Source organism: Hyperolius riggenbachi, chromosome 3 (genome assembly GCF_040937935.1).
Source record: "Hyperolius riggenbachi isolate aHypRig1 chromosome 3, aHypRig1.pri, whole genome shotgun sequence".
Lineage (NCBI taxonomy): Eukaryota > Metazoa > Chordata > Amphibia > Anura > Hyperoliidae > Hyperolius > Hyperolius riggenbachi.
The window spans coordinates 91,716,371-91,743,868 of record NC_090648.1 but is presented as its reverse complement, the minus strand read 5'-3'; the positions used below and the strand labels follow the sequence as shown (position 1 = coordinate 91,743,868).

Here is a 27,498-nt window from a genome sequence, read left to right as displayed (position 1 = left end):
TCAGGATACATGATGTGTTTGTCTGAGTTGGCTGCTGTTCAGCTCTCCACCCCATTGTACCTCCCGCACCCTCAGCCACCAACCAGACCCGTCCAACCAGTTGTGGCTGACGCTCATTCCCACGACAGTCTGTTTTTAACTTGTCTCATACGGGTCTTTAAAAAAAGCTTTAAACTCTTGAGATTTGTCTGTAAGCATTTGCAAACATTGACTGTGTACTCAGATCATAGGCTGCTTCATTCAGATATATATACATATACACACACACACATACACAAAAGGGACTTTACTACTCAGTGTATAGACAGACATTAATGGCCCGGCTCCCACGCTCCCTCGCATGCATTGCAGGGAAAGAAACAACAATAGCTCACATGCAAGGGAAGCAGAAGAAAAAAAAAACATTACTTGAGATAAAATGTAGCACATTCACTAAACTGGCAAAAAATAAAATAAAAAGGGAATAATTGAAACTTTATGAATTCTTAGTTTACTGCAAAGGAGATGTTTACAGGAAGTTTTTCATCAAGGACTTGCAGAATCTTAAGGAGGTATAGATGCTAAAGACACTGACACACTATAGAAGGTGATCAGAGGTGTAGGAAGAAGACAACTGCCCATGCTTGCTAAAATTCTATGCAAAACAGACGTTTGCCGTCTTAAAACAGAAGGTATTTGTGATTATTCAGGTTGAAGTGAGCTCTGAGATGTCCCACAATGCATCACTGCTGAATATGCACTTACTCAATGCTCCTACCCTACATAAGGCTAGGCACTTACTCACTGCTCCTTCCCTACAAAGTGCTAGGCACTTACAGCTCCTACCATCATAGTACTAGGCACTTATTGCTCCTTTCCTACATAGTGCTAGGCACTTACAGCTCCTACCATCATAGTACTAGGCACTTATTGCTCCTTTCCTACATAGTGCTAGGCACTTGCTCACTGCATTTTCCCTACATACTGCTAGGCACTTACTCACTGCCCCTTCCATACAGTGCTAGGCACTAAACTCACTGCTCCTTCCTTACATAGTGCTAGCCACTTACAGCTCCTACTCTCATAGTGCTAGCCACTTACAGCTCCTACACTCATAGTGCTAGGCACTAACTTACTGCTCCTTTCCAACTTTCCTTAGGCAGCATAATGTCTAAGCAGCTAGCAATTACACCCTGCAGTGTCAGTTTGTACAATCTCCTCCTGTTTGAATGGGCTTTCTGTAAATCAAAGAGGATCTAGGACTTATTTGTTGTGGGAAAAGACATCCTTACAAGATTTCATTCATTACAAAAAAAAAAAAAAAAAGTCCAAACCGCTGCAAGCAACCCCACTAGCACCACAGCTGGAAATAGGCTGCATCTTACGCTCTTGCGTCTAGCAAAGGAAACGGCTGCTTGGAAGCATCTTGAAAGAAAACAGATGTATTGTAAGTGGGCTGTAACCTGTGTGAGACAATTATAAATTGCTTCCAGTGACCAGCAGGTTGAACACATTGCTGGACTTATGTAACTTGTGGAGTTTCAGAAGTCCACAGATGGATGCTATCCATTCGCTGCTCTACAAAAACTGGATGCAAAGCGAGGCAGATTTATCCCTAACAGGTGCAAGGAAAATTGGAGAAGAGGTTGGACAGTTGCCCAGAGTAGACTGGTTGCCCTGTGAAACTGTTGTATGCCCCTGCTTCGATATAAATCACAGACGAGGGGGGGGGGGGGGGGGGGCACCGCATTCACCACTGTGTAAGGTACTCTGATACCTTCTTTTTTTTTTTTTTTTTTTTCTTCAGAAGAAGAAGAGGTGTACAAGAAAATTCTATGGACCCCTGAAGTGAGGAAGATATGAGGGATGACATATTTTTTCTTTTAAACAATGCAAATTGCATGGCTGTCCTGCTGATCCTCTGCCTCTGATACTTTTAGCCATGGACCCTGAATAAGCATGTAGGATTAGCCATACTATGCCAGGGAGAAAACCGCATATATAAGTAGATAAATACTTGATCTACTTACATAACACATGCATTGTACTGTCCACGTGTTGATTTCAGAGAATTTTATATAGTAAATGAAGAGAATTCTGTTCCTGGTGGGAGCCATGTCTTTTGCCCACAGTTTGAGGCTAAATACTAATTCATTTCTTCCTTTAACTTTTTTTTTCTTTTCTCTTCCAATCTCTGAGTAACCTCAGCCTTGCTTGTAAACACTAGTGAGCAGAGGATCATGTTTCAGCTAAGCAGCTAGGCAGGGAAATAAAGGGAAGAGGAGGAATTTATTAAAGATAAAAAGAACCCCCAGCATGCAACTGAATGGCAATGGCTATTAAAGGGCCAATGCTCCTAAGGTATGTGATAACTCAGAACCATAACAGCTGAAAAAGTTTTGAAAGTTTTGAACGCAAGATTAGCATGTTTATCACTTAATACACTCAGACCAGTTCCTGTTGAAATTTGATTTTTATGGTGACAATCCCAACTTAAGTATGGCTGGACTTGCCACATGCTTGTTTCAGGTGTTTCAGACACTACTGATGCACGAAAAATCAACAGGACTGCCAGGAAACTGGTATTGTTTATTGGGATATAAATATGGCAGCCTCCATATCCATCTTACTTCGAATGTCCTTTGCACATAAGTGAAGTTGCTCAGACCAACCAATCAAATTTTAGTTGCTGAATAAAACATGCATTCTGATTGGATGAACAAATTCCTCAATTCACCTGCAGATCTCTTTCTGCTGGTCTTGCAAAAAATAATTATTAAAAAAAAAATTATTATTCTATTCTATTTCTTAAAGAGAACATGAGGGGAGAGTGATATGGAGGCTGCTATGTTTAGTTCCATTTAAGCAATACCAGTTGCCCGGCAGCCCTGCTGATCCTCTGCCTCTAATACTTTTAACCATAGACCCTGAACACGCATGCAGCATTACTGTCAGATCTGACAAGATTAACTGCATGCTTGTTTCTGGTGAGATTCAGAAACAACTGCAGTCAAATAGATCAGCAGTGCTGCCAGGCAAATAGTATTGCTTAAAAGCAAACAATGATGGCAGCCTCCATATCCCTCTCCCCTCAGGTTCACGTTAACAGTGAGAAAATAGCTTCCCAAAACATTTTAGGGTAAGCCGAGAAGGCCATGTTTACCCAACTCTGTCTCTAACCAATTAAACCTACAAGCAAGCTGTTCCAGTAAAGGTTAATCTTGTGAGCCGCAGAACTAGTCATTCTTATTAAGAAAGAGAGAGAAAAAAAAGCTGTCCTTTTTTTCCCTTTCAAAACACATGCCAGAAATTGTTTAATGCGGCTAGTGTTACAGAGGTGGAGCTCTGTATGGGCAGATAATGGCTGCATTCATGGGACATTGTGCCCAGCTCCACTCCTCCAGAAAAGCATTGTACTTTGGCTTTTGTGAGCCATCTTGTGACACGCTGCCTAGAAGTAGCGACACCATCTTGGTTTCTTGATGGGACGGATGATAAATGAGGGGCTCTGGCATAAAAAAGGGCTGGCGACAAAGGAAGACGTCTGCGCTGTGCTGCCCAAACAAAGTCCAGCTGTGAATTATTCAGCTGGAGGATACAAAGGCGGATATTCCCGTTGCTATGGGTTACTGCATCTTTTTAAAGTGCAGTGAAAATAATGAAAAACAAATGATTTTTATAATGATTATTTATAAATGATTTAGTCAGTGTTTGCCCATTGTAAAATCTTTCCTCTCCCCGATTTACCCATTCTGAAATGTGTCACATGGCGACATCTTTAATGCTGCCAGGTGATCTCTGTGGAAAGAGGATACATCTTTGGCAGTTGGAAACAGCTGTTATTTCCCACAATGCAACAAGGCTCCCACAGTGTGATGTCAGCACAGTGGTCCTGACATCACACTGTGGGAGGGGCTTCACCACTATATCAGCCATACAGAGCCCCCTGATAATCTGTTCGAGAAAAGGTAAACATTTCTCATGGGAAAGGGGGTATCAGCTGCTGATTGGGATGAAGTTCAATGCTTGGTTACAGTTCCTTTTTAACTCTTTTTGTGAATGGCTGCTTCACACTGGACTTGCTAGTGCTTCACACTGGACTTGCTAGTGCTTCACACTGGACTTGCTAGTGCTTCACACTGGACTTGCTAAGCTGTGAAGGTCACACAACGTTCCCAGCGTTAGAATGTTGCATGCAGACCCCTGGCTGTGGCGTTTGCAGTGTGTTTTGAATCACTGCACAGCTGTGGGATACAGAATACTCAGGATATGAAGTGAATACCTGCACTCAGGGCTTTTGTTCCATACACCTGTCAGGCGCTCCCTGGTACTCCATTCTCCTCCCCACACACACCCTAAGAATACAACCTGTTCTTCTCCCTCTCCTGAGCTCTGCCCTGCGGTGTGAGACAGACCAATCAGCAATTCTAAACACGAACAGAAAGAACAATGGGCACCTGTGCCAGCCAGCCACCCCCCTCCTCCTCTCGCTAATACTACCAGACTGTACTGAAAACCGGCACTTTCACTGCTATACAACGGGCCTTCTTAGCTTTATTACAGCACCAGGCAGAAACAACAAAACAGTTCAGCTGCTGATGTCAAAACTGTTCTATCTTTTTGAAGGCTTAAAAAGTCAAAAATAATATTTTCATCAAGGTAATAGCATACTGGTTAAGGGTACCACCTTTGACATGAAAGACCAGGGTTAGAATCCTGGCTAGGGTCAGTACCTTTTTATTCAGTAAGGAGTCAAGACTCTATAAAATTGCAGATGGCCTCTTGAGCGCTTTGAGTTAGAATACAAATGACTTGAAACATAAAGTACATTGTACATACATAGACATATGTATGCAGGGCTGTGGAGTCGGTCCAAAAATCCACTGACTCCGACTCCTCAGTTTAGGATTCCACCGACTCCGACTCCTCGACTTCGACTCCTCTAATTTGCATATTACAATTTTGTTGATTAAAAGTATGTAACATGAAATTCATCTCTTAACTGCCAACGCTTAGGAATTTTACAAGACAACTGAAGTGAGAAGGATATGTAGACTACTATATTTATTCCCTTTAGACTAAAACTAGTCCTTGGTAAGAGTACTTGTAAAAGGTACAAACCGGAACAAAGAACATCTATCAGGCCCTAGGCAATGTAAGTGTGGGTACATGTAAGAATGATGTGCAGGTACTCTGCAGGGGAATGAGGAGATTGTAAACAGACAACACCTCTGTGTTCAATGTGCACAGCATTCTCAGTGGATTCCCTGCAGCTCTGTGGGGAGTGCATATGTAGAGTATAGTACTACTGTGTAACAAAGTAAACCTGAGACAGATGAAATTAAAGTTTTATACATACCTTGGGCTTCCTCCAGCCGCCTTTAGGATAATCAGTCCCTCGTTGTCCTCCTCCACCACCTGGATCTTCTGCTATGAGTCCAGGTACTTGAGCCAGTCAAGCCTAGTGCGCATGCACACACTCCGCCGCCAGGAGCATACTACACCTGTGCAGCACTATTGCGCAGGTGCAGAATGTTCCTGGCTGTGGGAGCGGCATGCGGCCGGACAGCGCTGGCTGGCTGAATTACCAGGACTCATAGCAGAAGATCCGGGTGGTGGTGGACAGCGAGGGACTGATTAGCCTGAAGGGGGCTGGAGGAAGCCCCAGGTATGTATAAAACTTTACTTTTCATCCGTCTCAGTTACCCTTTAATTTGTAGTCACCAAACCAAATTTTAACAACATATCAAATTATTTGATTTCATCAGCAAAGGGAGTGCATACATTTGCATAAATCAGCATCAGTGCAGAATTATTTCCATCTCATTGACCATCTCTATTAGTGACACAGCTACACATCAGGCTTTATTCTTACAGCATAGATGTTATTTAGTATATATGAGATTCCTGTGTACACATCATATATACTGTACAGTCACAATCAGATATGTATATCTGACTTTAAAAATATGGGGACTGCTTTATTGAAGCAGCACAAGTAACTAATTTTGATAGGTTTATTTCATTTTTGTGGACTAAGCACAGCTATTACTGTATATATACTGTATATATACATTCTTTTTAATGACTGTTATCTGAGAAATAGAACATTTTATCATATTTTCTATTTTAATTACAGTTGCAAATTTATTAGGAGTCGGAGTCGGTGCATTTTTTCCCGACTCCGACTCCAGGCACCCAAAATTGCCCGACTCCACAGCCCTGTATGTATGTATAATGTACTTTATGTATCGAGTCTAGGGCCAATTTAGGGGGAAGCCAATTCAATTATCTGTTTTTGTGATGTGGGGGGAAATCGGAGTTCCTGGAGGAAACCCACACAGACACGGGGGAGAACATACAACCATACTCAATGCAGAAAGTGCCCTAGCTGGGATTCAAACCGGGAATCCAGTGCTGCAAGGCGAGAGTTCCCACCACTCCGCAACTGAGCGGTTAAAGTGGACCCAAATTAAAAATGCTAGATTTCAGAAATAAAATCTACAGTATTTTCTAACTTATAATAAATAGCAGCTTTTTTTCAGCTGCATGATGACAAATATACAATATTTTACATTTATTGGAGGAACCCCTCCTTTCCTTTCATATTACCGGGACAGAATTCGGTTGACTGGTGGAGGAGATAAAAACCAAAAACAAAAAACACAGGCTGCTACTGATGATGTCACAGGGGAGGTGAATTAAAAAAAATGTTTGGTTTGAGTCCGCTTTAAGTAAATTACTGGGTAACACTTGATTCCGAAGTACGGAACAGAGCCAGGTGTAAAGGTGTGCATACATTACTCTATTTCCTGTTCAATCAACTGTTGGATTTGATCATTCTATCGAATATATTTAGAATAGATTACATTCCATTCTGCTTAACCAATGTAAATTGGCCAATACCTGCCCAAATCCACAAAGATTTACTCGATTATGCAGGATGGAAAATATTTGTGGTAGATTGTGTAGTAATCGGCTAATGTTTACATGATTTCAATCGACACAGAATCGATTTTTTTATTTCAGAGCTTGGAGGCACAACATCATTCAGATCGACTGGTGAAAAATAATTGTATAGGATCTTACTTGTAGTGTGTGGGTTACTAGTCGATTTGCTTTCAATCGACCACACTGTTTTTGATCACCCAAGAAGACTGCTTAATCTTTCAATGGTAAACAGAGTAATGTATGGAAACCTTTACACTGCAAAACATTACGGTAGCACAGTATCTGGAGAGAAGTGGGTGGACCCTCACGAGCCAGAGTTCAGTTTTATTTTTTTTGTTTGTTTGATTTTTAACAAAAATTATTTTATTGAGGCACATTACAAAAACTGACAATCATCTCCATACAAAATGTCAGATAAATCAATTACGTTAAACATTAACAGAGATTAAAACCTAAGTTTAGTTTAAAGTGTAACCGTCAGGCATAAAATCAATGCTTTATTTTTATCTGGTAAAAAATTAATAAGGAGGCTAACCAGGCAATCCAAAAGTTAAAAATCACTGACTTTTCTTGTTGATAAATGATCATTCCCCAGTTTACTTGACTCTTTATTTGGTACATTGGCGCACAAAGGAAGTTGCAGGGCATGCTGGGTTGTCTTTTTTTTGCTTCTTTATTTCCCCTCAGATTTAACTAATGCAGCTTGATTGGCTGAAGCCCCTCTCCTCCTCGGTTTTCCCCTGCCACACCTCTGTTCCTCTCTGATTGTCCAATATTTCTTATGCTGAGACAATGCACATTATATTGCAGAGGTGGGTGGGAGTGCCTGAAGACTGGGAGGAGGGCAGGAAACGCATACACAGTCAGTCAGAGGCGAGTAAGGGAGGAAATGAAATCAGGATTGGCTTCAAGATAGACAGTTAAAATGGAGAATCCTAAGAAAGATTTTCTCTTTTTTTACTATAGAAAAATCACTTAAATCAAAACGTGGACAGTGCAATACACAGGTTATGTAAGTAGAGCAAGTATTTATCTACTTATAAATGTGTTTTTTTATGAGATAGTATGGCTGACAGCTCCTCTTTATAGGGGAACTTCAGCCTAAACAAACATACTGTCATTAAGTTACATTAGTTATGTTAATTAGAATAGATAGGTAATATAGTCTCTTACCCACCCTGTTTTAAAAGAACAGGCAAATGTTTGTGATTTCATGGGGTAGACATCTTTTTGGTTGAAAGGAGGTGACATGGAGCATGAGACACAGTTCCAACTGTCCTGTATCCTGATCACTCCTCCCAGCTGCGCGCGCTAGGCTTCAAATCTCAAATTGAAAATTAAAAAAAAAAAAAAGCACCAAAACAGCAGAACAAGAACATCAGAAATCCCATCATGCTTTGCACAGCATCAGGGAAAAATGCCAGGGCAGTTTTCTTCTGTGCAGCTAAAAATGAGGCTTGGGTAAGAAAAACAAAGTTCTGATGCTGTGAAACTGTTAAAAACACCAAGCCTTTTCAGTGCTGCAGAGTAGATTTTTAGTCTGGAGGTTCACTTTAAGGCAGGGCTGTGGAGTCAGAGTCGAGGAGTCGGGGCAATTTTGGGCACCCGGAGTCAGAGTCGTGGTTTCACAAACTGAGGAGTCTGAGTAGGGAGTCGGAGTCGCATGATTTTTGTACAAAATCCACAGCCCTGTTAAGTATTAGACTAAGAAATCGAAGTCGAGGAGTCGGAGTCTCATAATTTTGGGTACCCGGAGTCGGAGTCGTGGTTTCACAAACTGAGGAGTCGGAGTTGGAAGATTTTTGTACCGACTCCACAGCCCTGCTTTAAGGACTGACAGTATGCAGCAGCCTAGAGACTAAGCCCGTTCCCAGCCTGAAACAAATACAGGGCTACCTATTGGCTGCACACACAGTGCTGACTTCTAGATGGCATCAACTGAATGAAGAGAAGAAAAGCAGAGACTATGTGATAAGAACAATAATTTGTCAATACAGAAAAGTGGTTCCTTTATTACAATTGACAAGTAAAGGCGCATAAAGTTGTTCTTGCCTCTGTGGCACACCAGCTCACATATTCTATACTGTATATGATTTATTTTCATAACATAAAATGTAAATGCTACTAAATGTACCTTATGGTATTGATGTGGTTGTAGACCAGCTTTGCCATCATCACATGCTGCTATACGATATGTATAGGCATAGTACAAAACTCCCCCAACCAATATGTGTATGGTGCTATAATGTTGTAAACAGTACAGAGCTTGCCCCTCCCACATATGCTGCCACATGGTATAGATACAGTGTAGAAACTGGCCATGCCCTAAGAAGATGATATACGATATGGATACATACCATACCACAACATTGCATGGATACTTTACACAGGCCGTCACTTCCTCACATTCCACTGCCTATAAACTGCATGGACAATTCTTTCCCATCTCCGCTTCTCTCCCACATAATGTAAAAATAAAGCACATTTCACATTATAAACAAAAATAAATCACTTTTTGTTGAGACAGGCAAGAACGGCACGGGGAAATTTGGACGCACCAAGCACCGCCATAGGCCGGAATGTGAATTACGGCTATAGCGGTGCTCAGACAGTAATTTGGTCGCCGGTCAAAAGATGGAGCACGAAAATGGTTATAAAAACAGCTTAATTCGTCCGCCAGCAATAGTGGCCTGGAGGGGGAATAGTAACTAACACCGCTGGGACTTTTGCAGGAGCAGCGTGAACAGGTTTATTTTTTTGGCATTACCCTGCACCCAAATTCCTTAGCGCTGTTTTTGCATGTATGCACTTTTTGTCACTCGTTTTCTGATTTTGGGAAAATTCAGACTGGGAGTGACCTCAGCATTCTTGAGTTATAGTCTCCTGCTTGGTTTGTGGTTTACACAGCTCTGTTCATCAGATTAATCATAGGTAACTAGACACAGAAGATATGCCAAACACACAGGTGATTAAATAAAAAGTATTTAGCTAACCGATTAAGCCAGGTACACACGGTAGATGACACTCAGCTGAGGTGATCGTTCAGAACAGTCATGGGATGAGAGTCTAGCATGTGTACAAGTTTCCCCTAGCTTCACAGAGATTTGGCTGCTCTTTAGCATCAGGAACGCCTGACCGCATTGTTCCCCTCCTCACCCTGCCCACAGGACGCCAATCCACCATCCACGTCTACTCCTGTTTCCATAAAGACGGGCACATCCCTTGTCTGTAGAGCAATCATGCACTGCAGTGTCCCCCAAAACATCAAGCAAATTGCTGACTGGTGACACTGATTGAGTGTGTGTGGCTCAAGAGGTGTCTACTTCTCACCACCTGTGACTTGCTCCAAAAAAGTCTAGAGAAAGTAGAATGCAAGTCAGGCAGGAAGAGAGAGGACAGCTTAAACAATATTATAAAGTCTGGAGACAGTACAAATCTCCCTTCAGAAACTGGGCCAATTCCCTCCCTTCAGAAACTGGGCCACAGGACAGTCCTCCAACATAAGAGACCCCAAACACATCTCCAAGATGACAACTGCCTTGCTACGGAAACTTAGGGTAAAGGTGCTGGACTGGTCAAGCATGTTGCCAGACCTAAACCCTATTGAGCATATGTGGGGCATCCTCAAACAGAAGGTGGAGAGGCACTAGGTTATCAGCATCCGCCAGTTTCGTCATGGATGAGTGGAAGAAGATTACAGTGTGAACTCCAAGCCCGAGAGTTAAGACAGTGCTGGAAAATAATGGTGGGCATCCAAAATACTGAATCTTTGGGCAGAATTCTGACATTGTTCACTAAGGGGTGTGGAGTCGGTACAAAAATCATTCAACTCCATCTCCTCAGTTTATGAAACCACAACGGACTCCAGGTACCCAAAAATTGCTCTGACTCCACAGCCCTGGTTGTCAACGGTTTAGAAGTTAATGGCTGTGTGTTGGGTTACTTTGATGTGACACCAAATTTACAGTTCTGCAAGCTGTACACTGACTACTTTACATTGTATCAAAGTGGCATATCTTCAGTGTTGTCCCATGAAAAGATTTACAGGTAGTTCCCGGTTAATAAACAAAATAGGGACTGTTTGTTGGTTCTTAACCTGAATCTGTTCAGTCCGAACTCTGCGCCCTCCCTCTCCCTTGTACCTTCTTCTGTGCCTCCAGTGTCCCCCTCTGTGTCACCTCATACCTGCTTATAAAAGTTTAAAAGCCATGTTTTCTTTGAATGCTTTAAAATCGATCTTCTCAAAAACTACATGTCCAATCTAAAATTTATTTATTTTGACTTGTTCCCACAGAATCCATGCAGTTCGTATCGGTGGGTTGTTCGTAAGTCGGGGACTACCTGTAAAAGCAACCCAAAAGATGTCATCTCTTATGTTAGTAGAATTGCAAAGGGGAAGAGAAAGGAGTCACCCATATGACCCTTCTCTTCCCCTTTGTAATACTATTACTCAGACCATAGCACACCCCTAGTGTCGGAGTGCGGTGTACAATCAGTTTCTGTCAGTAGGAGGAATGAAAACACCTCTTCTAATGTAAGAAAATATGCTCACACAGGTGTAGCTAACATAATATCAGGTCCTGAAGGACATAATGAGCTAGTGAGAGTCCCCCATGCCATTCACTCACTCATCGCCACATTATAAACATGAATATCAGAGGCACTGCACATCTCTGTTGGTTTCATTTCAGCTGCAGCCTGATTAGGAGCGCCACCAATTTTTTGCTGGGCTTTGTTGATGAATATCAGACTGTCCTCTCCTCTCCTCACAGACTACTCGACACAGGCAGGGATGCACCGCATATCATGCCTAACACAGCCAATCAGAAGCATCCAGACTCCTGCCTGTGTATTGCAAAGTGTACAGACTGGGAAAATGTCATAAAACACTTCTAATTGCTGACAGGGATACAAAGGATTGGCCACTAAAAATTAACCCACTACACAATTAAACGCCACCCAAAGCTGCTATTTCAATGTGCTGCGTATCTGAGCAGCCAGGAGCGCTGCTGATTTTTAAATATTATAGAACAGGGATCCCTCCTCTCTCCACAATCGATATTCGAAACTGGTAAATAATTCCACCATCAGGAATTAAAGAGGAATTTTAACTAAGGATCGTGCTTCATTACAATCAGTAGCCATTACCCCCTTTGCCAGGAGAAATCTTTACCTTTTCTCAAATAGATCAGGGGGATTGTATGGCTTATATTGTGGTGAAACCCCTCCCACAGTGTGATGTCATGACCATGGTCCTGACAGTTTCCTGTATGCGGAGCTTGTTGCACTGTGGGAAAGAACAGATTTGTTTTCAACTGCCAAGCAAGCAATATCTCCCTCTGTGCATAGAACGCTCTGTAACGAACATTCCATACAGATTACCTGGCAGAACTAAAGAGGTCACCACCAGGGATAATTATCAGAATGTAAATCAGGGAGAGGAAAGATCTGACAATGGCCAAACACTGACTAAATATTCTGCAAATGAACATTGTAAAAATAAGCAACTTTCTTATGTTTTTTTTCCCCTACAGTTCCTCTAAGTCAGATCCAGTATTGGTATTGTGCAAACTATGCAGTAATCCCTGAGAGGGAGGAATGCACCTGCCCAGCAAATATGCTGTATTGGGTTTAATCTGGTCAACACAGTTCAGCAGGAAGAAAAAGGCTCTCAGAGGGGTCAAGCTGACAGAAATACATCACTGACTCAACTGGGTCAAAGTCCTGCAATGGGTCAGGCCAGCAGCATGGGGAGGGGACAACAGAATTCTTCTGAAGACAGCTGGATGGGCTGTGGGGCAGTGCAAACTAATGGTTAAAGGGACAGTGTGCTGGATCCATGCACATAAATACACTAATGTATTCTGAAACAAGCGTTTAAAGTACAGAGCCATGGCCCAAATCCAATGCAAGTGTATGAGATCACCTGTCTCCACCACTCCAAAAGGCAGATTTTTCACAAGGTGCACTGTGGGTAATGTGGGTGGTGCTGTGTTGGCATCAGTGGGGCAGTACTAAACCGGGCTGTGGAATCGGAGCAATTTTTGGTTACCTGGAGTCGGTGATTTCATAAACTGAGGCGTCTGAGTTGGATGAGTTTTGTACAGACTCCATAGCCCTTCCAGGGCTGTGGAGTCGGGAGTTGAGGAGTCCAAGTAATTTTGGGTACCTGGACTCCACAGCCCTGATACTGAGCGTATGTTTTGGAGATGTGGGAGGAAACCAATGTACGTAAATGTGCAGAAAATATATCTTCAAGCAAGTAATGTCCTGACTAAGATTTGAGCCTGGGATCCTAGCACAGCAAGGCAAGAGTGCAAGCCACTTATGCTGGGAATACACCATGCAATTTTCAATCATATAGATGGGCCGATCATTTCTGACAGGTCCGATCTTATTTTGAGCGGTTTTCTGATCCATTTTCTCAGGGTCTCGGAGTCTGAGTTGGAGTCAGAGTTTTTTAAAAAAAAGCGGAGTTGGATGATTTTTGTACCGACTCCACAGCCCTGGATTTTCTGACCACTTCTGTACAAATCAATCAAAGAAATCAGATCGGGCTTGTCGGAAAATTATCTATCGACCCATCCATCTGATGGAGAATTGCATGGTTTATTAACAAGCATTAGGTTGGAGCCCTAGCTAGGTTTAAATTGCAGTTTTCACAGTGAGGAGAACTTCACTCCATTCCTAAGGACAGGAACACAGGCCACAATAAACACTTCTATCTACACTGAGGAATGAGTATGAACCACTGTTTTCAAAGAGGACAGGAAGTGAAAGACGACTCTCCGTTTTGCAGTTTGCTCTGACATCTGTAGGAGATGCCACACAAGCATTTTCCTGAGAGGACAGTGTACACTGGCCACTGATTAACAGGCACAAAACTGTCGCTGAACCATTAACAAAAGCTCGGTGTTACCATCCAGACATAGGAAGCTTTGCCCTTCTAATGCTGGGAATACACGTTTAGTTTTTGCCTTCGTTTAAACCTTCGTTTCGATTGTGCCTTTTGTCCTTTTCGATCCCGAAATCGACCGTACGGTTAATATCACCACCCACGGTTTCAGGTTTTTTTTTCGATTCTGATGGTTTCGTTTTTCCAATGATCGAAGGCTGCAAAGAAACGAAACGTAGTACAGGGACGGACGGCATAAACGAATATATAATCGATCTGAACAGCCATCAAGCCTACCAATGGTTCGATGAGATGGATAAAGAGAGATAATATCAAACATGTTCGATCACTAGTCGTTCGTATTTGGGGTCTATTAATCGAAACTATAATGAGATTATGACTATTTTCACATACGTTTTCAACACTCGATTCGTTTACCGAACGAATCGAAGGCTAAAACGAAGGCAAAAACGAAACGTGTATTCCCAGCATAAGAGCTGTTGGAAATAAGACCTAGTAAAGTATGTACAGACCAGGCAACATAACAGATGACTTATTTACCTGGGCACAGAATCTACTGTAACCCATGTTTCTGCATTTCTGTATGTGCTCACCAATCACCTCTAGTATGGGCAGAGCTATCTCACTTTCCCCTTGCCAAGTTTACATTAGTAGCAATGGAAGGGAACATTATAAGCAATCCAAACAGACTAAAAGAATTCTTCAGAAATTCGGATCAATGAAACGATTGATAGAACAATCGTTCGTCATCAATTGGCACCATGAAGGTGCCCATTAATGAGCCAATTTCCCGAATGATTGACCATCCAATCCGATCATTGCGATTGATTTGGAAACAATGTGCACAGTAATGTTTTAGGTGTATTTGCAGTTAGCATTTACTGTGGCCTGCTATTATACAAAATGCACACTGACCTGAATTCATATCCAAATATATAGTACCTGGAGAAACCAGGAGAGACACTTGCAACACTTGCTTAACCACCCTGGCGTTCTGATTAAATCGCCAGGGTGGCTGCGGGAGGGTTTTTTTTAAATTAAAAAAAAACTATTTCATGCAGCCAACTGAAAGTTGGCTGCATGAAAGCCCACTAGAGGGCGCTCCGGAGGCGATCTTCCGATCGCCTCCGGCGCCCAGAATAAACAAGGAAGGCCGCAATGAGCGGCCTTCCTTGTTTTGCTTATATCGTCGCCATAGCGACGAGCGGAGCGACGTCATCGACGTCAGCCGACGTCCTGACGTCAGCCGCCTCCGATCCAGCCCTTAGCGCTGGCCGGAACTTTTTGTTCCGGCTACGCTGGGCTAAGGCGGCTGGGGGGACCCTCTTTCGCCGCTGCTCGCGGCGGATCGCCGCAGAGCGGCGGCGATCAGGCAGCACACGCGGCTGGCAAAGTGCCGGCTGCGTGTGCTGCTTTTTATTTGATGTAAATCGGCCCAGCAGGGCCTGAGCGGCAGCCTCCGGCGGTGTTGGACGAGCTAAGCTCGTCCAGACCGCTCAGGTGGTTAAAGGATATCCGAGGTGAAAATAAACGGATGAGAAAAACAATTGTATTCATCCTCCTACTAAAAATGACTTTTCTAGATACCCCAGAGTTTTATTTTATATATAAATCTATTTTTTACTGTTTCATTGTCTCTGCTCAATGACACCTTCACTGCAGTATGCCAGAGCTCAAATCATGAATTAGTGACCCTTTTTATCTTTCCTGCTCTCAAAAGCCATTTACTGACAGGAAAGTGTTTTATGGCTGTAATTACTTATCAGTGAGGGTTATGCTCTAGTCTGACACAGCCCCGACCCGTGCAGAAACTGTCACTTGCATACCTGATTAACTTTTTCAGGCAGAGAAATAAAAAAAAATAAAAAAAAAAACAGACTGCCTAGTTATTTGTGTGCTTTGCACTGTACATACCCATGTCTATCTCATCATGTCACATGTCACCTCGGGTATCCTTTAAACACACAGTATAAATCTTCTTTGCTCTTAAAAACCAGAGACCTTTCCTACTAAGTTATTTTACTCACACAGGCAATAGAACCTGGAACATCACACTCCCCTACAGACAGCACCTCTAACTTTAAGAGCCCATTTTTTAATATTTTATTTTCATTACTACGTATTTTAGTTTTGCATAGTGTGCTAAGTGGTGAGAAACTTTCAGGGTTTAAGTAATCTGTAACCCCACTGGAGAAATGACTCCCTACTTCCTTCCATGTGTTTTCTATGAAAACTTGCGACTCGAATACTAAAACTGTTGGCCCCTAAAACAGGAAATAGAGGACAGCAATACAAAATAGTGATTCTAAAGCCTGGTACACCCATACAATCCTTATTGGCTAATCTTACCACCTCCTTGTAGTAGATGTGCAGGTAAGCTCTCATACTGCACGGAAGTGGTAAAATTGGCCAATCAAGATTGGATGTGTGTATGTACCTGAACACACAAGTACTGTCCAGATGCATCGCTAGCCTACAGGCTAGCAATGTGCACTGTTGCTACAAAGTGAGGTAAGAACAACGTCCTCGACCGAGATGGCAGTCTTGATCTCTCCGATTTTTATTTGATTCAATGTTTATAGCAAATCTATTAAAACATTGGGCAGTGTATTGCCTTTTATTTCTCTTTTCTCCAGCTTGGACAGTAGCTCTCAACAAGAAGTCCCAGCATGCACTGCAAATACTTGGCGCACTCTGAATCTGTGACACATGTAGTTACTTACACACAAGAAGCTTCTCCATTGGAATACATGGTGCATCTCGCTCCATTCTGACATGGTCTGGAGGAATCCACACACTGGAAGCCTGTGGGTGACAAAATGAACTATACTTAGAACAGTGGCTCAATGCCAAGACACCTGCATACACAGCACTGCTCTCAATGATACCATTTATTTTTACATTTCATTTTACACAATCCACATACAGATCCTAAGACAAATTTGTCTTTAAAGTGTACCCAAGATGGCGGGGATTAAAAAAAAGAAAGAAAAAAAAGTGACATACTTAGGTAGAAGGAAGCCACTGAATAGTCCTCGCCCCCATGGTTGCCCCCCGATGGACCCTCAGAACATAGACAAGAGCTTGTAGGATATGTTATTGTGACCGCGCTCCTCTTCATGCAAGAGCGTTTCTGTACCGCGCCTGTGCAAGTACACCTGTGGCTGCATGAATACGTCCGGGCATGCACAAGCACACCTGTGCCTGCGCGAGTATGCATGTGAGAGTACACTTGTGGCTGTGTGAGTATGTCCGTGCCTGTGTGAGTACACCTGTGCGAGTACCCCCGCGCCTGTGAGAGTACACCTGCGGCTGCACGAGTACACCTGCGGCTGCACGAGTATGCCTGTGCCTGCGCAAGTACGCCCGTGCCTGCGTGGGTACAGCTGAGTGAGTACACCTGCGGCTGCATGAGTATGTCCGTGCCTGTGCGAGTACACCTGTGCGAGTACCCCCCGCGCCTGCACTAGTACACCTGTGCGAGTACCCCCGCGCCTGCACGAGTACCCCCGTGCCTGTGAGAGTACACTTGCGGCTGTGCGAGTATGTCTGTGCCTGCCCGAGTACGCCCGTGCCTGCGCAAGTACACCCGCGCCTGCATGGGTACAGCTGAGCGAGTACACCTGCGGCTGCGCGAGTATGTCTGGGCCTGCACAAGTATGAGTGCGAGTATGGCCGTGTCTGTGCGAATACCATGGTTGTGTGATCTGCTACCTTTTCTTCTTTGAATTGGGTTTCTATCATCTGAAGACTATTTAGCCTGCATATGTGAAAGTTAAAACCTCAGTCAGGATACCATTGCATAGAGTTTGTATATCCTCCCCGTGTTTGTGTGGGGTTCCTCCAACACCCCAAAAACATACTGTTAAATTTAAAAAAAAAAAGTAGCCTTAACCCATCAGATTGTGAAAACAGTGCAGATTAGATTGTGAGCTCCTCTGAGCAGCACTAAGTGACGTGACTATGTTCCTTGTAAAGAGCTCCGGAACATGTCGGCAATACATAAATACACACTAGCAATATGTAATAAATGCCAACTGCCTTCTCCGAAATGTATAAATGCAATCACAAATCACACTTCATACTGTGAACTAATGTTCTAAATATGTTGTATTTAAGAATAACCGAACGCTTTCACATGTATCTAATAACATTGTAAAACTCTACAGAAACGCTTCAAAAATAGATCAGATTACTGGTATAAGACATACAATAAAAAGATAAAACTGTGTCCTAATAATATATCATGAGGACTATCACCTCTGTAGCGTGGATGTACAGCTCTAGTGAACATGCGGTAACCTGTGCTGGGACAGGGTTAATGGGACGATCATATAATAGATGTATGTTTTCTTCCTTGTGTGTTGTTTTAGGGTGGGGAACCGTGGGAACGTCACACCTCCTTGGATTATTTACGGGGATACAAAAATTACGGGTGGGGTTTCGTTTTGTGGTTTGTGTTAACCTGAAATCCAAGACACATACCTGCTATTGAATCGGGACAAAGCCTGCGTCAGGCCTATTGTGATCCTATTAGACGGGGATGGCGTTACTCTATCCATAGGCTTTCTGACAGGGGTTGTGCTTTTCGGACCGACCTCAAAGATGTGCACAACAAAATCGTACTAACCTTACTCTAGCGGACATTCAACACCGCCTGCTCGATAACAACCCGCCAGGAAAACATTCCTGCAACACAACAGGACATTCTAAGCCACACGACAATGAAGCGTGGTAAACAACCTTCTGGTGGAAAGCTGGTTACTGGCCAACCTTTCTAGAGCAAATCCCATCATGAGGAAGATTAAAGCGCAACTCCACCCAGACAAAGAGTGGAAGACAGCTAGATCCTCACTCGGGTTTTTATGGAGGTCTGTGTCCCTATTACAAGATACCTTCCTGTTCTGAGGTAGACCCTTCATAACCATTGCAATAAAAACTGGAGCAACACTGGGGCAGAAATGAAGCAGGTGCCCACAAAGGGACAACTATCTCTCAGAGTAAAGTGCTGGGGAAGTTAACACAGAAATCATAAGGCACGGCATCCAGTTTAAATACCAACAGACAACTTAAAGTGAGAGGGATATGGAGGCTGACATATTTATTTCCATTTAAACAACACAGATTGCCTGGCAGTCCTGTGAGCCTCTGCCTCTAAAACTTTTTAGCCACAGCCTCAGAACAAGCATTCCAATCAGGTTTCTTTGACTTAAGTATGGGCTGGTGCACACCAAGAGCGCTACTGAGCGTTTTTAAAATCGACAGCGCTTCGAAAAGCGCTTGGCTAATGTATTTGAATGGGATGGAGCACACCAGAGCGATGTGCTTTTTCTCAAACGCAAATGCAGGACCTGCAGCATTTCTGCTGATTTCTGAGGTGATTCAGCCTCAATGTTAAGTATAACAAAGTGGAAAATCACTCTGAAAAGCACTAGATCAGAGCGATTTTCCAAGCGGTTTTTTTTTTGGGTACAGAAGATGTTCAGTCACAGCTCTACTGTAACAAAATATAAAAAATGCTACTCCAGAAATCGCTAGGCATGTTTAGAAAATCTCTCTACATATGCCTAGAATGAGAATCGCTCTTAAAAATCACTTCAAAAAGCGTTCAGCGTTTGAGAATACGCTAGGGCTTTTTGGTGTGCACTGAGCCTATGACTGGATTAGCTGCTTGCTTGTAGGTGTGTGATTTAGACACTACTGATGCCTGAAAGAGAAGCAGGACTATCTGGCAACTGGTATTGTTGAAATGGAAAATAATATGGTAGTCGCTATATCTCTCTCAGTTCAGATGTACTTTTAAATGATAAGTGTGCATGAAAAATTGTAATAAATGTGTACATATAATCAAATTATGCATGAACCAGAAAAACACCTAAAAATACAGAAACATTTAGAGCCATGAATACAGAATACCAAGTATAATACCAAAATACAAGACACAAAAAATAACATTTATATTGCGCTTTTCTCCTGGCAGACTCAGAGCGCCAGAGCTGCAGCCACTAGGGCGCGCTCTATAGGCAGTAGCAGTCTTAAGGAGTCTTGCCCAAATTCTCCCTGCTGAAGAGGTGCTGTCTTAGGGCTCTTTCACATTAGGGCAGACTTTGTGCGTTAACGCAAACGGAAGCCGTTTGCGTTAACCAAGATGAAAGTCCATAGACTTTCATTTTACCTTTCACACTCGAGGCTGTGTTTCGATGCGTTGCGGTTCCGACGCACCCGGGAGCAGTTTTTCCTCCAATGCACCCGCGAGCCGGCGTTTTCCGTCGGGTTTAATTACCAGCTACCGCCGCTGATTGCGTCGCACCGCAGATACCCGACGACACGCCGCAGGCAGACAACGCGTGCAGGAGAACGACTCCTGTTCACATTGACTGATGTGAAAGAGCCCTTACGGAACAGGAAGAGCTGAGATTTGAACCCAGGTCTCTCAGAGACTAATGCTTCATACACACTTGAGATAAAAGTCTTTGGAAAAGGCAAGATCACAGACCAATTTTATTCCATGTAGTATGAGAGCCATACTCTACACAGTCTATTCTATGGAGCTGAACTCCCCATCAAATAAAATCTTTGCAAGATGCTGCACACAAAGATGCCCGTACACATTCAAAAGATCATTATCTGCAAAAGATCTGTTCCTGCAAAAGATCCATTCCTGCAAAATGCATTCATAGTCTATGAGATCTGCAGATCATCATACACACCTTGTTTAACAGACTTCATCTGCATATCTGGCAATCATCTGCAGATCTGAAAATCCACTCTGGTGGATCGGATCTGCAGATGATCTGCAGATGATTGTCTGTTAAACAAGGTGTGTATGATGATCTGCAGATATCATAGACTATGAATGCATTTTGCAGGAATGGATCTTTTGCAGAAACAGATCTTTTGCAGATGCTGATCTGTTGCATGTGTGCAGCATCTTTGTGTGCAGCATCTTGCAAAGATTTTATTTGATGGGGAGTTCAGCTCCATAGAATAGACTGTGCAGAGTATGGCTCTCATACTACATGGAAGGGGGTAAAATTGGTCTGTGACCTTGCCTTTTCCAAAGACTTTTATCTCAAGTGTGTATGAAGTCCTTAACCAGTACACTATCCAGACAATGACTGAACAAAATGACTGAATGAATATTGCATCATGCTACCTGAATATAACCCTGAGGTAGGTAATAAAGTGCAGGAATAAGGTGCTAATGAGAGACTGCAAGTGGCATCCAACTGTAAAGGAGGGGACAGAAACTACGACAGCGCTCAGCAGAGAATGTACTATTTTAGAACAATGTCGAAACAATCACATACAATCAGTTTGAGAGACAAAAGTCTAGGGTGTGCACACAGCTTAAAGGGAACCTAAACTGAGAAGGATATGGATTTTTCCTTTTAAAATAATACCAGTTGCCAGACTCTCCTGTTGATCTTACGTCTCTAATACTTTCAGCTACCGCCCCTTAAAGAGACACTGAAGCGAGACTAAATCTCGCTTCAGGTCTTATATATAAAGCAGGGGCACGTGTGCCCCTGCTAAAACGCCGCATTCCCGCAGCTTAACGGGGTTCCCTTCACCCCCAACCCACCCCCCGCAAAAGTTGGTCGTAAAATGGTCGTAGGGAAAACTCTTCCTGGAGGCAGGGCTAACGGCTGCAGCCCTGCCTGCCAGCGCGTCTATCAGACGCGCATCGCCGCCTCTCCCCCGCCCCTCTCAGTGAAGGAAGACTGAGAGGGGCAGGGGAGAGGCGGAGATACGCGTCTGACAGACGCGCATGGGGCAGGGCTGCGGCGGTTAGCCCTGCCCCAACCAGGAAGCGCTTCCCCGCTGCACGGAGGGGGTTTGGGGGGACAGGGACCCCCGTTAAGCCGCGCTATAGCGGCGTTTTAGCAGGGGCACACATGCCCCTGCTAGCTATGAGGTCTGAAGCGAGATCTATTCTCGCTTCAGACTCTCTTTAACAAGCATGCACATCAGGTGCTCTGACTGAAGTCAGACTGGATTAGCTACTACTGCTTCAAAGAGATCAGCAGGAGGAGAGCCAGGCAACTGGTATTGTTTAGAAGGAAACATCCATATCCCTCTCAGGTTAGGTTCCCTTTAAAGGGTACTTGCAAAAATTAGTATTCATCTCCTTCATCCTGTATCAAAATAGCCACATGATATAAATAATCATTTTATCCAAACCAAATACTGTAACTGTTTCATGGTGACTAGAAGTTCAGTGATGTACAATGGATTCTAGAATGATCAGAGAATCTCAATTCACTAGTAGCCCCCATAGATATCTGAAATTATCCATCTCAACAGGTAAACTTGACAGAGTAGTTCTCCCCGCAGTCTCTAATAACATCTCTCCCAGCATGCCTCTGGGAGCTCGAAATATAACCATGTGATCATAATGTCAGCAACACAAACTTCAGTATCGTTTTATTTGTTTTTACTACAAAACATGGAGTTTAGGAGCCAATAGAAAGTTTTCAGGTGATGGTTTCATTGACAATCAAAGGTAAACTCAAAAATTAGGCATTAGCTGAATTTTTGAGCAGGTTGACCATTTGGCTCCTGGGAAGCCCCAGGAGGTAAAAAAAAAGAGCTATACTGGAATCTGATTCCTTTACACGCTTAGAGTTAGTTTTAGGCCCGTTTTAACCAGCCTTTACTGGTATATAGCTGAATGCTGATAACGCTCGACTGTATGTTCATATTTCCATGTATGGTTCCTTTTGCTTACGTGCCAAGAAGTTTTACAGAGTCCCATGGGTTTTCAGTGCCATCTCTTCCAGATGTAGCAACAGTCTGGGGTCTTATGGATCAGATTTTTCTGACTGACTGCAGTTGTGTGCTCTGGGATCGGGTCAGTGCTGGGGGTCTCATTTCCACCCATTCTACCTCCTATAAAGGTAAGCATGCAGGCTTGGGCCATCTGAGAAGACATGTTTATGGCAGGATTCTGCCCGGACATCTAACCAGAAATCTCCTTCCCACACCTAGCAACAGGCAGGAGGTGACCAACAGGATACGGAAACTAAAAACACGGGACTTCAGAATGGGGGTGATGAGGCAATTATTTACCATTTATTTATTTTTGTACTTTCTAGCCATTGTTTGGTGAAGCTTTCAATACAGGACCACTTTAAAAATATATATATTTTGATCCCCCAAAGTAATTTTATGTATAAGAAACTTCAAAATATTGTGCTTATGACAAAACTAAGTACAAGATTTGCCAGCAGGGCTGCTTACAGAGAAAGGGATCACCTATTTCACTTGGTTTCCTCCACCTGATGAGTCAAAATGCCTGTTCACTTTATTGATGGACAGGCCAATAACTGTGCACAGAAGTAATGTCAGTTAGGAGTCTTTATTACTGAGTCGAACCTCGAGTCAAAAGTTAAAGGACCACTACAGCAAAAATAGAACAGGTAAGCAGTTAAAATCTGGCAGAACAGTCAAGTTCTTTTAAAAAAAAAAAAAAAAATGTAAGAGCAGCTCCAGTGTTAAAAATGACCTTTCAGCTGGTTCTAAACGCACCAGAAATGATATCTATTGTGATGTAAAAAGATAAAAAAATCTAAATAAGATCAAATTTCTTTTTGTTAAATTAAAATCCCCTAAACTCCCCAAAGGCATTAAAAGGTTTTTAGGGGATTTTAATGTTGCTAATAAGGAAAGAATTTTGATTCTATTGACCGTTTTATTCTTTTGGCATCATTTACGAAGGCCTCGTTCACAATGCACGCGTTGCCGTCCGGATTTCGGCAACGCGTGCAGGAGGCCGACACGCACGACATCAGAAGTGCATAGACTGCACTGTCTGATGTTCACACTGCATGCGTTCCGCAAACTCATGCTGCACGCATTTTTTCCCCGAAACGTGCGGCTGACCCATTCACTACAGTGAATGGGCATCAGCCACGCAACGCATGCAAACGCAGATGGCGTGCGTTCAAATGCGTTGTGTTACATTCGCACGCGTTACGATCACACGGCCATCTGCGTTTGGTAATATGAACAGGGCCTAAGGAATATTGTGCAGAACACCAACACCTCAAGCAATGACCGCCTTTGACAGATGTGCTCATTCGGTTTCTCTACAGAGCATCTGGATGGGGCTTGCTCCAGGCAATTCGGCATTGCTGTTTGGCCGTCCATGTGAAAGAGCCCTTGGCTGTTAGGGGTGGAGTCAGATGGAGGAGACACCCATCAGAAGCCCTTGCGATACATGAAGAGCTGTCAGATGCTAAAAAGTGCCATTTCTGGCCATTTTGTTACATACAGTACACTGAACAGGTCTACAGAGGTAATAGAATATCAAGCGTATCACTGTAGTGGTCAAAGCATACAACCGGCATTATAGAAAACAGCAGATACATAGAAGTGCAAACTAGGTTTGAAAGCAAAAGCCCAAACTGATCCCAGTTTTGGTAACTTTCCCAATGTTCCTCCTCAGGATGGTTCAGCAATTCAGCTAGGGTCTCTGGGGACTACATCCAGATCATTATTAATGTCCACTCTCACGGCAGAACGGTGGCATAGTGATCAGCACTCTCGCCTTGCTTGGTTCAGATCCCAGCTTGGGCACTACCTGCCTGGAGTTTGTATGTTTTCCTCGTATCTGCGTTGGGAGGAAACTTCCTTTCCTCCCACAATCCAAAAAACATACAGATAAGTTAATTGGTTTTCCCCTAAAATTGGCCCTAGACTACAATGAACATACGACTATGGTGGGGATTAGATTGTAAGCACCTCTGGCAAGACTATATATTCTGTACAGTGATGCAGAAAAGGTCAGGGCTATATAAATGCTAAATAATAACAATAAAACCCAATGGCAAGATTTCATCTGTCAAAATGACAGATAAAGGATTGTTCCAATAAACCGTGTACAACTACCTTCGGCGACAGCTTCCGTCGCATTTGGGCAGAGACGTGTAGACAGCTGTCGCGGGGGCGGAGCTGTCGCGTGCGCGTTCCCTATGCGCTAGCGACCAGCCACTTTTGACCCCCATATGTATGTAATATTACTGCTCTGCTCAGGAGAGTGCCACAAAGCTCATCTGTACACTGTACTCCCAAACTGATCACAGCTTCAGGTGACACACACCTGAGTCCACATAGGTCTTCAATGAATTGTAGATAACAAAAACGAAAAAAGAAATCCCATAAACTGGCATTAAAGTCCCAACACATTATGTCTGAAACAAATGATTTTCTCTAACTTCCTGTGGCACGACTACGCCAGTGACTGAAAGCAGTGCAAGAAAGCATTACAATCTTTGTCAGAAGATTATTGGCCGTCTGTCTGGGTTTGAGGTGCTTCTTCACCATCTTAGGAGTCACCAGCAATCTCCTCTTGAGGTACAGAAAACATTAAAAGCCAAATAGAATAACTTCTCTCCATCTGATTCATTAAAAAAAAAATGGGGCTTTGGATGAGTTTTAAAGCAAGGTGACCCTATGAGGAAACCAACTGAAGAAAAACAAGGAAGTGAGGCCTGTTGAGAAAGTATGAGAGGAGGAAATAAATCTGACCATAAAGGCTGAGGTTTTGTATACATGAGGGGCTGAGAGAAACACAGTGTACACATGAGCTCAGAAACAGAAAGAGCTCAGAAACAGAAAAACAGAATAAACCTCTCCCGATAGGCTTTATTCAAAAACAAACATTTTCTGACTGAAAAAAAAACCCAAAAACGATGAAATGCAATTTTCTCATTATGTGTACAGCTCTCATATGTCTCACAAGTGATACTTTCATTAATCTGCAAAGAGAAAATTAATTCTGTCTCCTATTCTAAACCTCAAGGCCGCCGCCTCAAGATGGAGGGAAGAAAACGGTTAGATAAGAAGTGGTACAAGAAAGCAGAAGGCGGCTTACTGACCAGGACAATGAAGATTTCGAATAAAAATGCGTACACACTTCCAATTTTAATTAGCCAATGATTAGCCAATTTACTTTAACCACTTAACGACCAGCTAACGCCGATAGGAGGCGGCTGGTCGTTTGTGGTTTTACAGTTCCATGTCAGTTCACGGAGGGTGTCTCAGTGAATAGCCTGCGAGCCTCCGATCACGGCTCGCAGGCTAATTTTAAACACGCGGGGAAGAAATCCCCGCTGTTTACATCAATACGGCGCTGCCCGGCCCCTGATTGGCCAGGGATCGCCGCCGTGTGGTAGGCTGAAGCCTATCAGAGGCGGCGCAGGACGCATTGCCGTCCTGTGCCGCCCAGGGAGGGAGGGAAGAGAGGGAGGGAGGAATTGCGCTGCGGAGGGGGGCTTTGAGGAGCCCCCCCTGCCACACGGAGCGGCGACGATCAGACCCCTCCAGGAAGTTCTTCCCTCTAGTGGGGGAAAAAAAGGGGGGGGTAGTCTGATTGCCCTGCCTTGCACACGATCTGTGCTGCGGGCTGGAGAGCCCACGCAGCACAGATCAGAGAGAACAGCCCCGGTCCTTAAGTGGTTACTGTAGTAGGAGAGCTCCCTTGTACAATCTGTTCATAGTATGTTAAATCCGTTGGCCCTTATACTGCATGGAAGTGGTAAAACTGGCCAATCAAAACTGCATGTGTGTACCAGGCTTTAAAATCATCAAGCAGAAGACAGAAAGTGTATAACTTCAGTGGAGAGATTACGTATTATTACAAAAGTATCACAAACCTAAAAAAAAATAACTTGGGTCATAAAGATCTCATATGTTTTATCAAAAACACCAGCAAAAAATATTTAAAAAGCTGGCACTACTTTACAGAGCTCGACCTCAGACTGAAACCGCTATTTGCACCGGCATTCTTTTATTTCCAACGGTCCTTGACTCGGCCGCCCCTCCCTCCCATCCCCCTCCCTTTCTTTCACACCCCACTACAAGCCTCTTGCTTTCGCTTGTTCTTCAGTCCTCTTTCTCTCTCCCTCTTCCTAGTGTCAATTTTTTTTCTCATTTTTATTCTCACGGGTCTATAGCAAATGTCTACAGTTACCATTTTGTTGAGTTTTGTTGTTACCACCCCATTTATCTGACCGCACATTCATACTGATCTATTCATTTTCCCAAGACCTATTTAAGGACTGTTTTAATAATTAATGAACATGGGGTTTTATTTACCAAGGCTGGAAGGCATTTGAGAACTTACATAGATCTGCTAAAACATTAAAACTACCTGCCTAACATTGTTTAGGGCTGTGCTCCCAAACATGAACAAGAGCAGCCACACTGCCTCATAGTTACATAGTTATTTTGGTTGAAAAAAGACATACGTCCATCCAGTTCAACCAGTCATGGGCAGTAGCACAGACCAGTTTGGGCTTTGGTAAGAAAAGCCAAGCCCGAGCAGGTCCGTACTACTGCCCAGGCATGAGCCATTGACAAGAGCTTGTAGACAGTTTTTGGGAGGTCCCATCACTTTAACGGCCAGACGGAGGACGGGATAATCCAGAGGCTTCCTTCTACTGAAGTAACCATCCATTTGGAGCAGTGTGTTTTTGCTACAAGTACACTTTGAAGTCTTGCAAGCTGTGAGGTCTCCATGGATAGGACTGGTTTTCACAGCATATCCCACAAATGCTCGACTAGACTAAGGCCCCATACACACATCAGACCATAGTCTTTTGAAAATGAAAGCTCACAGACCAATCTTACCACCCTTCATGTAGTAT

At 43.4% G+C, this 27,498-nt stretch overlaps 1 protein-coding gene across 2 annotated transcripts in view; it reads right to left on the bottom strand.

Moving 5' to 3' along the window:
- The window catches only part of NOTCH3 (notch receptor 3), a 152,617-nt gene that overhangs the window by 66,910 nt on the left and 58,209 nt on the right, over positions 1 to 27,498 (bottom strand). The window contains exons 1-2 of one of the 2 annotated variants that reach the window (XM_068274582.1): positions 18,107 to 18,122; positions 16,570 to 16,651 (exon numbers count right to left, since the gene is read on the bottom strand). In XM_068274582.1, coding sequence (XP_068130683.1) covers positions 16,570 to 16,598 — 29 coding nt within the window. In that variant the 5' untranslated portion in view covers positions 16,599 to 16,651; positions 18,107 to 18,122. Of the gene's footprint in view, positions 1 to 16,569; positions 16,652 to 18,106; positions 18,123 to 27,498 lie in introns of those variants that run through there. The other variant, XM_068274581.1, reaches the window with a different exon arrangement.